This window comes from Gymnogyps californianus, chromosome 7 (assembly GCF_018139145.2).
Source record: "Gymnogyps californianus isolate 813 chromosome 7, ASM1813914v2, whole genome shotgun sequence".
Lineage (NCBI taxonomy): Eukaryota > Metazoa > Chordata > Aves > Accipitriformes > Cathartidae > Gymnogyps > Gymnogyps californianus.
In genome coordinates this window covers 4430245-4444640 of record NC_059477.1, presented here as the reverse complement: position 1 = coordinate 4444640, position 14396 = coordinate 4430245, and the positions used below count along the sequence as shown (strand labels likewise).

Below are 14396 nucleotides of genomic sequence, written 5' to 3'. Positions count from 1 at the left end.
GTGGGGGTTTTTTAGCACTTTTTCCCCTTGTAAGTGGGTTGAAAACTGTGGAGGACTCTAGAACTGCGTTCTGGCAACCTTTTTATGCTTAAAGTGGATGGTGTGCTTGCTTTTTAAAGATAGCGGATAGCTTTTAATAGTCCAGAGCCTTTTTGTCTTGTTATATTTGTCTTGCAATCCTTCCATGGGAATAATACTAATTTCCTAGTTTGATCTCAATGGTATATGTGGCCTTGAAGCAAAGACTACTTCAAGACAGAAAGGTAAATGAAAAATACAGTAAGATACAAAATGACGCTTGCCAAAGTGGCCTGCTGCCTTTTTTTTGGTGACATTTTTTAAACAAAAGGAATTCTGTAGAGCATTAAATGCTGGGCTTTATCAGAGATTTGTATTCTAATGCCATATGAACAAGACTGGAAAGAGTCTCCTTGGTCTCCAAGTTCAGGCAAAAGATCACATGCAGGAGAAGGTAATTTATTTCCAGACTTTTCAAGCAGCTTCTTACAATTAATGAGAATTTTTTATCCCTACTACTTGGAGTGGAGGGGAGTTTTCCTGTCTCGCTGTTTGAGAACTGTCTTCTAATTTCCAACTGAAATTTATCTGCCGATAATGAATTCCCATATGTTCCTGCATCAACACTGCTCTTTGCTCTTAACCCCTGAGATATTTACAACAGCAATCTAATCCCTTTTAACTGCTGTTTTGTTGGACTGAGTTCTCCTAAATGGTTCAGAGACGTAATATGAACTACAGAGTATTATTGAGTAGTGTCCCACCAGAATTACTTTGTGGTCAAACCTCATTAACTACTTTCCTGAAAGGACCTGTTGCAAACAGTGAGAATATACTAATAAAGCATGCTGATGATAAAAATATAGGAGGTTTTGTCAGTGAAAAAGAGAATTCAAATATCTTGCATCAGAGTAGGAGTGATTGTTTTGGGTTGGTTGTTTTTTTTCCGGATTGGGAAAATATAAATGGAATTAAGCTGATGGTATAAACTCTAAAAGCCTGACAGAGGTATGATTAATCTATGTTACCCCTGCTCCTGAGAGATTGATTCAAGCTGGAATAGGTACAAAGAAGGACTACTAGGGTGAGTAGAGGAATTTCAGATCTTGGCTTTAGGTTTTTTCGTCTCTCTAGAAAAATGCAACAAATTGTCTTTCAATTCCAGTGTCAATAAAATGTTTTCTTAGAGTGAGAACTTGTTCTTCAGGATATGATTACACTGTTCAAAGCTGGGTTTCACTTTTAATGGAAAGTGTTTTTGTTACTGTTACCCATGAAGCCAGTGATTTTTATGAAAACAGAGAAGTGCATCTATTTTTAATACCTCTATCTTCCCATCTTGAAGACTTCGGTTTTTTTAGCAGGAGATACTGTGGTTGGATGCCTCCTGTACTGGGAGAACAAGTCAGATATCAGTGATGACATCTGACATATGTTACTGCACTATGTAGGTCACTTACAGCCTAATGTGGGAGATGACAAAAGATAATTAATTTTGATTTCATGCTTGTGACTCCTTAAGGAAGACTTTAATGGTGTGTGTGGAATATCAAGAGACACGTACTGAGTCACTGCCTAACAGGAAGAGCTCAGTTTTTTGGAAGTAGTGATTACACCTTCTGATTCAAACCCTCCGGCAAGGGAGATGGCTTTTTTTCGTGATATTTGAATACACCTTTTCTGCTAGCTATTATGTGAAGTAAGGATATACATCCTTAGTAATTGTGAGAAATGTGTTCCTCTTCTAGCAACTAGGAGCTGTTTTTTAGCCCACAAAGTGCCTTGGTTTGCACATAGCCATAAAATCAAGGTCTTTCTATTTACAAGGGTATAGAATAATTTATATTACTATAACTTCCTTAATTGCTTTCTTTTTCTGTTTAATTCCTAGGGTCTCCGTGTTTACACATTCTATGGTCACCTGCATTCCTGTAATTATGCTACATTCAACAAGAAGGTAAGTTCTGCGTACAAATTTCCTTTTTTTTTTTTAGTCATCATGTTCCTTGCTCTGGTAAATACCGTGGTACACTTTGGTGAAATAGATACCTCTGCGGCTGAATTCAGTATTAGTAATGACTTCTAGAGTGGTTCAGCGTGGTACACACCTGCCAGCCAGAGCAGAGTCCCAGAGACTGTTACAATAAAGCTGCCCCCTCCTTGCACCTGCTTCCTTTCTCCTTTGATCAGTGCATGATATCTAAGCCATTCTCCTTTGTCGCAATCATTTGGTTGCTTTACTTAAATGAAATTTGCTGTTAGGTTTTTTCCTGGATGGTTAATTTTATAGTTATTGTCTAAAAAGAATCATTTTGATTGGGATTGGTGACAGACTCTGATCTGAATGGCTGTTGACTTCGGAAGGGAAGTAATTTTTCCAAAATGTGATACGAAATATTCTGAAATGATCAAAACATTTGTGATGTATGGTTCCTCTAGCTCTCCTGGCCACACTGCTCTTTAAAACGGGTGTGGAAGTGGTGAAGCATGTGCTGGTTTCTACTACCACTTGCACTCTTTTCTCTCAGGGACCATCTTTCCTGAAAAATATCTCAACAGTGTTCCTGCTCCCTGTGCTCTCACTGCCACTTTCATTACAAGCAGAGCAAGGTACTAATTTTTACTGTAGGAGATCCTGAATGTTCTCCTCTTGTTCAGTATCAGCTACTGCTTTACCAACTGCATATGTCAACCCTATGTGTTTATAGGGCAAACCCTAGGCGTTGATGTAGCAGAAAGTGTGGGATAAGCTTGTGTCAAGGAGGGGAATAGGAATTCCCAAGGCACCTTAATTCTTTCTTGGCCACATGTGTGTATCTGTGTATTTGACAGGCACAACCTGCCTCTCAGTATTTCAAACCACCGTGGTGCAGAGCAAAGAATATTTAACACTAGCAAGAATTGTGAGGGAAATACTATAGCAATACTATAGCACTGTCTTTAACGTATTTACAAAGAGCCTCATGCTCTAATGTGACCTATAATGATAACAGGAAGCTGAAAGACTGTGTGCTGATAATCTTCCAAATAAGCATATTATTTTGATAAAGAATGTTATAGTTGGCATTAAACTCTAGACTAAAATCACTGGTTGACATTCTCAATGATTGAATTAGTAAAAATGGAAACATCTAGTGCAGCATTGATTAAACTGAGTGAGGAATATGATTTCAGAAGCTGTAATTGCAGTTATAGAAATTAACTCTGTAGGTACTGGAAAACTACTGAAAAGACTAAGTACTTGATCCTGAGTTGTACAAGTTACAGTTGTCATATTGGTTGGCTAGCAAAGCAAGTGCTATATTTCAACCAAATATAGCACCAGAGAGCTGTTTTCTTACCCTCTAGTGCTTGCCCACTAAGAAATTAAAATATTGCACCCTAAGCAAGCTGATTGAAGTGTTTTGAGTGACAATTTTTTTGTTAAAAGATGCATGGTTTATGAGGAAAAAAAGTTTTTATAGAAACATCCGTATTTTCAACAATACTTTCATGGGAAATATTTTGGAGACTGATCATGGACTGTTTGGACAAAGGTGCAACGTCACTTCCAGACTGGCCAACAGAAAGCCTAATGGTTAGACCTGGCCAAAGAAGCTTTGCAGCCAGGTAAAGATTTGTTGCAACGGTGTGGTTTTTTAAGTCTGAAATGGCAAAACTGAAGGCTGATTGCTGACAGAATCCTACTTGGATTTTTTTTTTTTTTTTTTTTAAATATCCTGTTGTCACAGGTCTGCAGATCCCGTGCTTTGTTAGAAGTCTTGTCTATAGGGTCTGTCCTGGTTTCAGCTGGGACAGAGTTAACTCTCTTCTTAGTAGCTGGTGCGGTGCTGTGTTTTGGATTTAGTGTGAGAATGATGTTGATAACACGCTGATGTTTTAGTTGTTGCTAAGGAGCGCTTATCTTAAGCCAAGGACTTTTCAGTTTCCCATGCTCTGCCAGCAAGTGGGTGTGCAAGAAGCTGGGAGGGAGCATAGCTGGGGCAGCTGACCGAACTAGCCAAAGGGATATTCCATACCATGGAATGTCATGCCCAGTATATAAACTGGGGGGGAGTTGGCCAGGAGGGGCGGATCGCGGCTCTGGCATCGGTCAGCGGGTGGTGAGCAATTGCATTGTGCATCACTGGAGCTTTTGTCCTTTCCCCCCCCCCCTTCTTCTTTTGTTATATTGCTTTTCATTACCATTATTATTGTTATTATATTTCATTATTATTATTGTTAGTATTCTATTTTACTTTAGTTCTTAAACTGTTCCTGTCTCAACCCACGAGTTCTACCTTCTTTCCCGATTCTCCTCCCCATCCCACTGGGAGCAGGGGGTGGAGGGAGCGAGGGAGCGGCTGCGTGGTGCTTGGCTGCTGACTGGGGTTAAACCACGACAGGGTTGGACTCTGAGTGCAGTGCTGTAATGGTGAAAGATCCCAAGAGATGCACTCCTTTTTCTGCTTAGGATATAGGTGAGTTTAAGCAGGCTCCTAAGTCACTTCAGTGAGCTTGTGATAGTCGTGTCTCAGGCTGCTTGGTGCCCAAAGGAGTTTTAAAAGAACATGAAATTATAATTACACAATGTCCTGTAGAGAAAATACAAGAACAAAGAACAAATTTTCCAGTTTGATCAGAGAGCCATCCAGGCAGTGTGTCCAACAATTAAAGGATATTTTAGGGGAAGAGTATTGTATGAGGAAGAAGGAAAAAAAGAATAATGCATTTATACAAATTGAATAAATCCTCATTAAACTCTGTGAAACTGATTAAATCTGAGTTATTTACTATACCATCCTTCTGAAACTGTAGTTAATAGTTTTTTAAGTGGGCAATATTTACAGCCAGAACTCTTAATAGTGGTCAGATTCCATTATTAGCCATTTCTCTATGGAACATAATTGCCAGTTTGGCACCTGAAACGTGGCCATTTGTTGGAGGCTGCCTTGCTGGGACATGAGCTCTCTGGAGAATCTAGCAGATAGTCACATTGCCCTGATAGAAACTTCTGTAGTTGTAGTTATGTCAGGACTTAAAAGATAACGCTTTCAGCAGTGTATAAATTCTGCGGTTTTCCAAGTTGGTTCTCTGCCTGTGGAAAGTTTGAGAAAATTTGACCAAAATCCACATGGCTGCTTTTGAATTGAAGACGTAGAAAAACGCATCTTTCCTCCTAAAAGTTAATGTTACTGTCCCTTTTACTCCCATGTCCCCATAACACAACTAACTTTGTAGAGAAAAATGTTTCAGATGTTTCTTTTCCACTGAGGGCTAAGCCTTTGAGTAGAAACATGTGCATGTGCTTGTAAGGATGGTTTTTTAGAGGCTACTGTGTGCGCTCCAATTCTCTTCCAAGGCTCTGAGTGCAGTAAAAGATATGTGTGAACATACCTTACCTGGGAAAGCAAAGATACCCACTCTAGGGAAACCCAAGTGAGACTGCACCTAAGAGGCTGTATTGGGTTTGCGTGGCAAGGTTTTGGTAGCGGGGGGGCTACAGGGGTGGCTTCTGTGAGAAGCTGCTAGAAGCTTCCCCTATGTCCGATAAAGTTAATGCCAGCGGGTTCCAAGATGGACCCGCCGCTGGCCAAGGCCGAGCCAATCGGCAACAGTGGTAGCGCCTCTGGGATAACATATTTAAGAAAGGGAAAAGAAGTTATAGGGGAGTAGCAGTTGCAGCGAGAGAGCGGAGTGAGAAGATGTGAGAGGAACAACTCCGCAGACACCAAGGTCACTGAAGAAGGAGGGGGAGGAGGTGCTCCAGGTGCTGGAGCAGAGATTCCCCTGCAGCCCATGGTGAAGACCATGGTGAGGCAGGCTGTCCCCCTGCAGCCCTTGGAGGTCCACGGTGGAGCAGATATCCACCTGCAGCCCGTGGAGGACCCCATGCCGGAGCAGGGGGATGCCCGAAGGAGGCTGTGACCCCGTGGGAAGCCTGCGCTGGAGCAGGCTCTTTGCAGGACCTGTGGACCCATGGAGAGAGGAGCCCAGGCTGGAGCAGGTTTGCTGGCAGGACTTGTGACCCCATGGGGGACCCACACTGGAGCAGTCTGCTCCTGAAGGACTGCACCCCGTGGACAGGACCCACGCTGGAGCAGTTCGTGAAGAACTATAGCCCGTGGGAAGGACTCACGTTGGAGAAGTCCGTGAAGGACTGTCTCCCGTGGGAGGGACCCCACGCTGGAGCAGGGGAAGAGTGTGAGTCCTCCTCCCCCTGAGGAGGAAGGAGCGGCAGAAACAATGTGTGATGAACTGACCCAAACCCCCATTCCCCGTCCCCCTGCGCCGCTCAGAGGGCGAGGAGGTAGAGAAAATCGGGAGTAAAGTTAAGCCTGGGAAGAAGGGAGGGATGGGGGGAAGGTGTTTTAAGATTTGGTTTTATTTCTCATTATCCTGCTCTGATTTGACTAGTAATAAATTAAATTAATTTTTTCCCCAAGCTGAGTCTGTTTTGCCCGTGACGGTAATTGGTGAGTGATCTCCCTGTCCTTATCTCGACCCACGAGCCTTTCGTTTTATTTTTTCTCCCCTGTCCAGTTGAGGAGGGGGAGTGATAGAGTGGCTTTGGTGGGCACCTGGCATCCAGCCAGGGTCAACCCACCACAGAGGTAAAGTAATTTCCCCAGTTTTTGAATGTTACCGGGATTTGAGGTGACCCCATTTAATTGTTGGATTCCATACGACTGCACAAATGTAGGCTCATGGTGGGCACAATGTGGTGGAGGGAGCCCTGTTGCTACCAAAGTGCCTGCATCTGGACGTCAAGGCAGGGATGTCCAAGTCAGCCCTGGCCCTCTCCTTCTGTCTTGTGGATAATTATGGAGAGGATATGCGTTTGCATAATTCATGCAGAGATGAAAAATCAAACCACTAACATTTTTACATTAGTACATGTTTTTGATCAAGAACTATGGGAAAACAATGCCGTTTCATACAGTAGAATTCATACAAGGAATGGTGATCTGTTCTTGAACATTGGCATGTAATATAAAATCTAAGTATGGCCTAAATAGCATTTGAAGTAAGTTTTGTACATACTTTGCACAGCATTTTCCCAGCTTGGCAAATCACCTATGCTAATGAAGTATAAAGACTATAGATGCTTGGTTGAATCATTATGAATTTAAAGTAGAACAAAATTTGCTCCCTTATGTGTGTGTATATATGTGTTTGTGTTCAAATAAGAGTATGATTATCATTCACCTGTGTTGGTCTGTATCTGCCATGCTGTGTTTGTATGATGTCTGCAGGTTAAGAAATCATTACAGAGGTTACCAAGTTTCCTTAAAACAAAAATGTATTTTTGGAATTACAGTTTATATTAGGAAAACCTGAAAGACTATAAAAAATATGCTTGATAGCAACTGCCCAATTTTACCTCCCCAAGCCAAAATGCGAACAGCATTTAGGTCATTCTTCCATCGATTTACTGAAGGACAAATAATGTCAGACAGTTTTTAAACAAAAACAAAATTTCAATTTTGTTTACCTCTTCAGCAGTCCAGTTGGATGTCAGCTACCATTTAGCTGGGCCAATAATATTGATATTTGATGTCAGTTCTTATTCATTACTGCACCCAAATGATGCAAAAGTCAGATCTTTCAGATGTTTCTATGGATGGCCAAATAAAGCCAGGGATGTCTGACTGCATCTAACAGACACAAACAAGAAAAGAACAGAATACAAAATCAAAACCCTATCTGCTTTTATTGTTATTTATGTATTCAAAGTGTTCACCTCTTTGCATAAACTCAAAGCCAGTTACTTACAAAGGTTACCTAGTAATATCAAACATGTTCAATTATACATGCAAAAGGGCTAATAGGTTCTTCCTCTAGTTTATTTCTGTCTCCATGCATAAGAAATATAATTACAGAACTGAATTACATTTTAGATACAGATTTTACTATCATTAGTTAACCATTTTCAGGCCATCAAACGTTGTTAGAAGTAAAGAAATAAATCTATTCAGTCTCTGTGTCATGGCAAAGAACAGAATTTGCATCGACATATCCTCATTTCACTTGTTGGCAAAAAGCTTTTTCTGGTAAGAGTGAAACTCTCAGAAAACTGTGCTAGAATCCACTTCCACATCCATTCTCTAAAATATTCATGTTATTCCCTATTTTTGGAAGCAATTTTCCTGGAATGCTCTCTTCCCTTGGCCAGGCATACTGTTTAATCACTTCCCATCATTTCTGATGCTATTGTTGTTCACAGACCCCTGCAGTTAGCACGTATGTGCCTGTTTTACACGTTATGTGTAGACCAAATAAGATGTTCTGAAACCACTCTAGAGGAATCGGGTAGATCCATCTTTATTTTGATCAGTTTAAATATTCTTGCTATCCAACTCTGATATCAGAATCTTAATATAGAAGGCTGGATAAACAAATAAGAATATGTCTAGCAGATAGCCTAGAAGTAAAAAAATTCCTCCAGCTCTTTCTGTGAGCTCCAATATGTGTGGACTTATCTGACCATGTTCAAAGGCCAAGGAAATTCATGATGCATTCATTTGTATGGGGGTGGCTCTCCCAAGGTGCTGCATTCCTGTGTCCTTGAGAAAAGAGACAGTCTATTAGCAAAGGCGCTTCAATGGGACTGAAAGAAATCTGAGCCTGATTTTTGAATGTCACACCTTGTTTGTGTCATTCAGTTTCCCATCACCATTTCTGGTTTCTTATCAGAGATCATTTGCAAAGAAAAACTTAGTAATATGTGTCATACACCTTGGTAAGTCAATGACAGAGAAAAATCTTTTTTTCTGTCATGCATAGCAGATGATGGTGACCAAGAAACCTTCAGTGTCAGTGTTTAAATGCACCGACTGCCGCTAGAGTTTACAGCTGCACTTCTAAATCAGGCAAAATGCAGTTCCCTCACGGTCTTAGTTTGGAAGAAATTTGGCTTCCTGGATTATTTTTGGATCAATTTCCCAGTTATAATTTCTTCTGGGGAAAAAAAAAAACAAAACTATTTTCTGTTAGTCTTTAAGTTTGTTTAATCAAGGCTGAAGTTGCCTTCAGAAACCTGGAATTAACCAGCCTTTCTATTCTCCTCAGTGTAATTTATTTGTCTGAGATTTTAAACCCAGTCCTGTCAAGATTACTAACTCTGAAAATAATCACAGGTCAAGAAAATTCACTTTGTTTTAAGCATTCAACACTTTGTATTATGAGAGGTGAGATTAGCTCATTCTGCCACAGGACCTCTCTCCTCGAGCCTCAGGGTTTATATCTTTCTTTCATTTACCACAGGGTTGATTTTTTTAAATTTTTTTTTAAACCCAGGAATCCCTTCTGGTGCTCTTTGTTGTCACCATGCAGGTACTCTCTGTAAATAATAAAGTATCTTGTAACATTCACCCAAACAAACACAGAGAAGCTTAGATTTGAGAAGACCTTCTTTTGTTCTTCTTCCTGATGGTAGGTTCTAGGAAAGTATTTCAAACCCATCAAGAAATGGAAAGCAAAGAATCTTACTGCAGCATTGATCATTGCTGAAAAAGCCACTGCCTCATGTTCTCTTTTCTTGCTTTGCCATGAAAAAAAGGGAACGTAGTTTTTCCCAATAATTATATTTGTAGAGACATCACTTTCAGCCTTCTTTGTCACGAGGCATTACAAGATGGATATCTGCCTGTCTGCAGGTATTACCTTAAGGCCTCATATTCTGTAAGAGGCATTGCGTTCCTACCTGGTCAGTCCTTTCAGTCCCCCCTTTGCGGTATGTACTCTTTGCTGGATCCCAGTAGTTCTACATGATCTTGGTGCTGTGAGTGCAAGACATACCTCAGGTTACTGTGGTGTCTGCTAGCACCCGGACTCTATAAAAGTGAAATAACTGAGGGACAGCTGCTCTTCCTTGGGAGCAAGCTGCATATACCATGATGGCTGAAAGTCTCTAGTCATGATCACTGAGACTTCTGTGTTGCAGAAGTGGACCACATGGAGATGGTGTAGATGAGGAGTGTGGGGTAGGAAGCAGGGCAGGTGTCTGCCATCATACTGTCTCATTTGTTTTGAACCAGCAGTAAATGAAATACTTAACTTTTCTAATTGAAGCTTTTAATCAGATTTTGCTCTCGTTTAAATATTTGCATATGATGAAGCTTTGTCTCAAGTCTTCATGATAAAAGTTTGGGGTAATGCATAGACATTTGGATTTTAGACAACTCTGTAAAGCCCAAGAAGAGAAAATGTGCCATCATTTTTAACTAGTTTTGACATAATTTGTTTCTGAGTAACTTTAAAAAACCTGTATGTTTTAGGTCAGATCGGCCCTTGGAAAGATCCTCAGCAGAAACTGATAATTAACTGACCATACAGTATTTTCGTTTATGTTGTCAGACTTTATATTTACCAGTATAAACATATTGTTATGTCCATTTGCTCATAAGTATAACTGAAAGAAAAAGAGATTATCATCTCCTTTAATGTGATTGTTTGCTTAATTCTGTGTTCTGCAGTGAATGTGACCCTCTATGTATACAATACATGAAGCAAGCGCTGTTTAGCATGCAAAACTGCTAGCAGTGTGGAAAACTTTGCCCTTCTTTCTCAGAGGAGAAGAACTAATTTGTGTATCCTAAGGAATAAGAATTTTTTTGGCCCAGCACGCCAGACTTTCCTGTGGCAGATGTACACTGTGGGTCCAGGCCCCAGCATAATTCATTTTTTATTTTAACAGCTGTTTTTAAAACTTGTCGTTTTGCAAAACAAGCAAAATCAGAATACGAAGATCCATCTAGATTCTTTTAAATTCAATTTCCCACCTGCAATACAGTCAAACCTGCCTCTCTATGTGATATTTCACAGGAAATTATGTTTTAAGATAAGTGAGAAAGCAGCATACCATCCCTACCCTCTATCCTGTAGCTGTGATGTGGCAGTCAGTTCTCGATAAATTGTGAGACTTTTATCCACACTGCCGTTGTTATCACTGACTTGAATGGAAATCATTGCAGATGCTCGGCGCTGAGTTGTGAGGCCAAGGCTCCAGACGTGGCTGCTCACACTGAATCTGCTCACCTCCAGCTCACCTAGCACTCCCAGTTTGCTGTGGTCAGGTGTGGATGGGGGCTCATGTTAGATTAGCCAGGTTACCTGTTAAAATAGATGCTATCGGTATGGTTTTGCGTTGGTTTCAAGCAGACTGGTAACAGCTCTTCCAACAAAAGCATGTTTCTGCAAAGTTGACTCTTCAAAAGGGCTTAAACTAAATTTGTGTTAGAGAAATGGGTTTAGTTTAGACCAATGATTTGTGTTTGGTAAGAGGAGTCTTGACCTGTTTACTGCTTATCAAGTCATGGCCAAAGGAAGCAGGGTGCTTGAAACAGTGCTGTATACATGGTTGTGTAGTATACACAACAGTGGCTTTATGCAATAAAAAGTTGGATTTAAAATGAATTTATGCAAGAATGAAAGTAGGGCCAAATTTGGAAAGGCCTCTCTGTTATGAAAATGCAATGAATCTGTAGTTGAATAAATATCACTGTTAGAAGGTACTTGAATATCAGATTGATTTAATCTGAAAATAATTGAGAGTGCACAGCTGAAGTCCATCAGGGATGGGAATGCAGATTATTCTATTTTGATATTTAGCTGTTTTTCTGTGAGGTAGTTCTCAAAGTAATGGGATGAGATTTGTTGAACTGATCATTCTTTCGCCTGAAATGCTTTGAAACTGGGAGAAACATTCATACACTACCAGAGTTCAAAATTGGGCAAGCTTCTATAAATACATTTTCTATATTGTTGATATTTCTTCTTTATGCATTTAGTTTCCCTTAAAAAATGCCCAAAGACAAGATAAAAAGCCAAATACTAAGTTGAACTTTTTCAATTTACATGTTTCTTTGGTAGTTTCTGTTTAAAAAAAGCACACGTAGTTTACTGACATTTTATTTCAGTGACTTAGATGTTCTGCATTTTAAATTTCACATTTCAGCAATAGATCTATTGCCACTAATACTAATTTATGAATTTATGAAAGTATGTATTACATCCATATTTTAACATTATTGCAGTGGATACTACCCAGTTTTTAAAAATGTACTTATTTAGACTTTAAGGAACTGAATGACAATAAAATCCCTGTGCACAAACATGGCATACCCTAGGAATTTGTTATGCTTATTGCTCTCAGGAGTATCTAATCAGGTAATGATGGCACCTAACTTCATTTTAGTCGTGGTATCTCTCAAAATACGGAGAAAAGCCAGTAATGGCAATTATCATTCATCTCCTCCTCTCGCTGCACAGCTCCCAGAATTCAAAGGCACTTCTTTGATGGTGAGAAAGGAAAACCAAAATTGATTATTTTAAACCTCTCTGCAAAAGATATTGCTCTCTTTGCAGTACTGTTTCAAGTGCAATGTCAACTATGGCTAGCAGTAACTCTGCAGGGAGTGCAGTGATGTTGGGTTTCTTATGTAAATTTATGCAAAGGGTTTCTGCAAGCCTAGCATGTGTTGTTCTCCTCAAACACCACAAGGCACTTCATGCTACTTGATGTGGCAAAGGGAAGAGAGATTCCCTCTGTTTCACATAGCAAGAGGAAAGCCTGCAGAGTGCATGTAAACAAACAAGAGACCCATGATCCATCATTATTTTTGAAAGTCAGTAGAACTGGAAGTTCTGCTGCAACAAAGTTCTGCCATTTCCATTGATTACTTTTAACAGAGCTCCTCCTTTGGAGGACACGAGGGGTGTTCTTTATGAGTCTCCATATGCTCTGAAAGGATAAAATTAATAACCTAGAAATAATATCATTTTAAGACATTCTTCATCTTGATCAAAATCATCACTGAGAACATGAGGATAAGAAGTAAAAAAATTCTATCTTAATATCTTTAAGTTTCTGAGTATGCGATAGCCCACATACCTGTTCATTTATCAGCACAGACATCTCGTCCACATGTTTTTTCCACTTCCCGATGTATTTGTTTCTCCTCCACTTTCTAATAGCAATAGACTTTTGGTCACTGATAACATTAAAGAGGCATCTATGTACCTCTGCCCTTCTGTAATAAATTTCCCTTCTGCTCGAAACCTCTCCTGAGGACTGTCTGGTCGTTCCCTTTGCTCTGCTTGGTTGTTTGCATTAACAGCACTCACCCCTCAGTCAGCGCTTCTCCGCATGCATCTCTCTCCTTTGCGTTTTCCACCAGGACTTGCCGTCTCCAACTGCACGCTTCTGCGTACCTGCAGACAATCCTCATGTTGTAGCTGAAGCTGGTCCGGTCCCACCATGTACCAGCAGTAATTGCAAAGTATTTAATCTTGGACCATAATTTAGAGTGGCAAACTTGAAGAACCCTACATTTTTACAGCACTTCTGATGAGCTAACATTCTTTCACCTTCGTTACAATAAGTGATCAGTATGTCTGCGTTCTGGACTGCAGCATCATGTGAAAGAGGAAAGCGTTGACACAGAATTCCTCTATTATGTTTGTAAAGCGTGTTTTGACTTACCACATTCATTATGAACCTCAGCTGCTGGGGCGCCTGAAGGAAAAAGCGCCAGCAAAAGAATTGGAGCTGGGACAGGAATGATCCCTGCCTCCCACAGGCATAAAACATCAGTTATCCTGAGGCGTCTCCTTTGAGCTAGTGGGGTAGGTGCTGATATTGCTGTGTAAGTGGGATTAAGAGAGAGCTTGGAACAGATTCTTGTAGTTTTGAATCCATAATGTTTTTTAATAATAGCTATTGTATTGCCTGTTTGTTCAAATGCTCACAGTGCACATAGAGCTGGATTAGAGGAGGAGGATGCTTTTCCCCCAGAGCACACACAGTCAGTATGCTCTCAAAACCTGCACATTGAACCATAATATCAAGGTATTACAATAGATCAGTAATCACAATAGGTACGGCAAAAATAACCAAATTCTTACAGCAAGTTGTACCAGTTCTACACAGTGCAAAATTAGGAGTTGTTCGTTGACAACTGCTAATAAAGTTGGAGGGTTCTCCTGTAGGAACCAACAGTGAAGCTCTGAGAGATTATTCTTTCTGCATCCATATCTTGGATTCACCTCACCTCCAGAAGAGCTGGTATCTCACCAGTTCATGTCTATTCAAAGCTGTAAAAAATGTCACAGGGACCAGACCACAGTTGCTTGAGCTCTGGGTATTCAGTTGCTTTGAAACATAAATGGTCCTTTGTCACTTTGATCATGATGCAGAAGTTGAAACTATAAAAGGAAAAAGCTAGTAAAACAGTAGATGGGAAAACACTGGTGCTGCCTGTAAATAACCCTTAATCATCCCTTTTCCCCCATTCTTGTTGAAAATAATTATTAAAAATAGACCACTACTCTTTCAAAGTGATAATCAGTGTATCTCTGTATTTTTGCCGGGCTAAGTAATTCCATGTCTTTCTAAG

General features: G+C 40.2%; 1 protein-coding gene across 1 annotated transcript in view; it reads left to right on the top strand.

Annotated features, from left to right (window-relative positions):
- SPAG16 (sperm associated antigen 16) overlaps positions 1-14396 on the top strand; it is a 411664-nt gene that overhangs the window by 281734 nt on the left and 115534 nt on the right. Inside the window, exon 14 of the mRNA XM_050899968.1 lies at positions 1910-1975. Coding sequence (XP_050755925.1) covers positions 1910-1975 — 66 coding nt within the window. The remainder of the gene's footprint in view (positions 1-1909; positions 1976-14396) is intronic.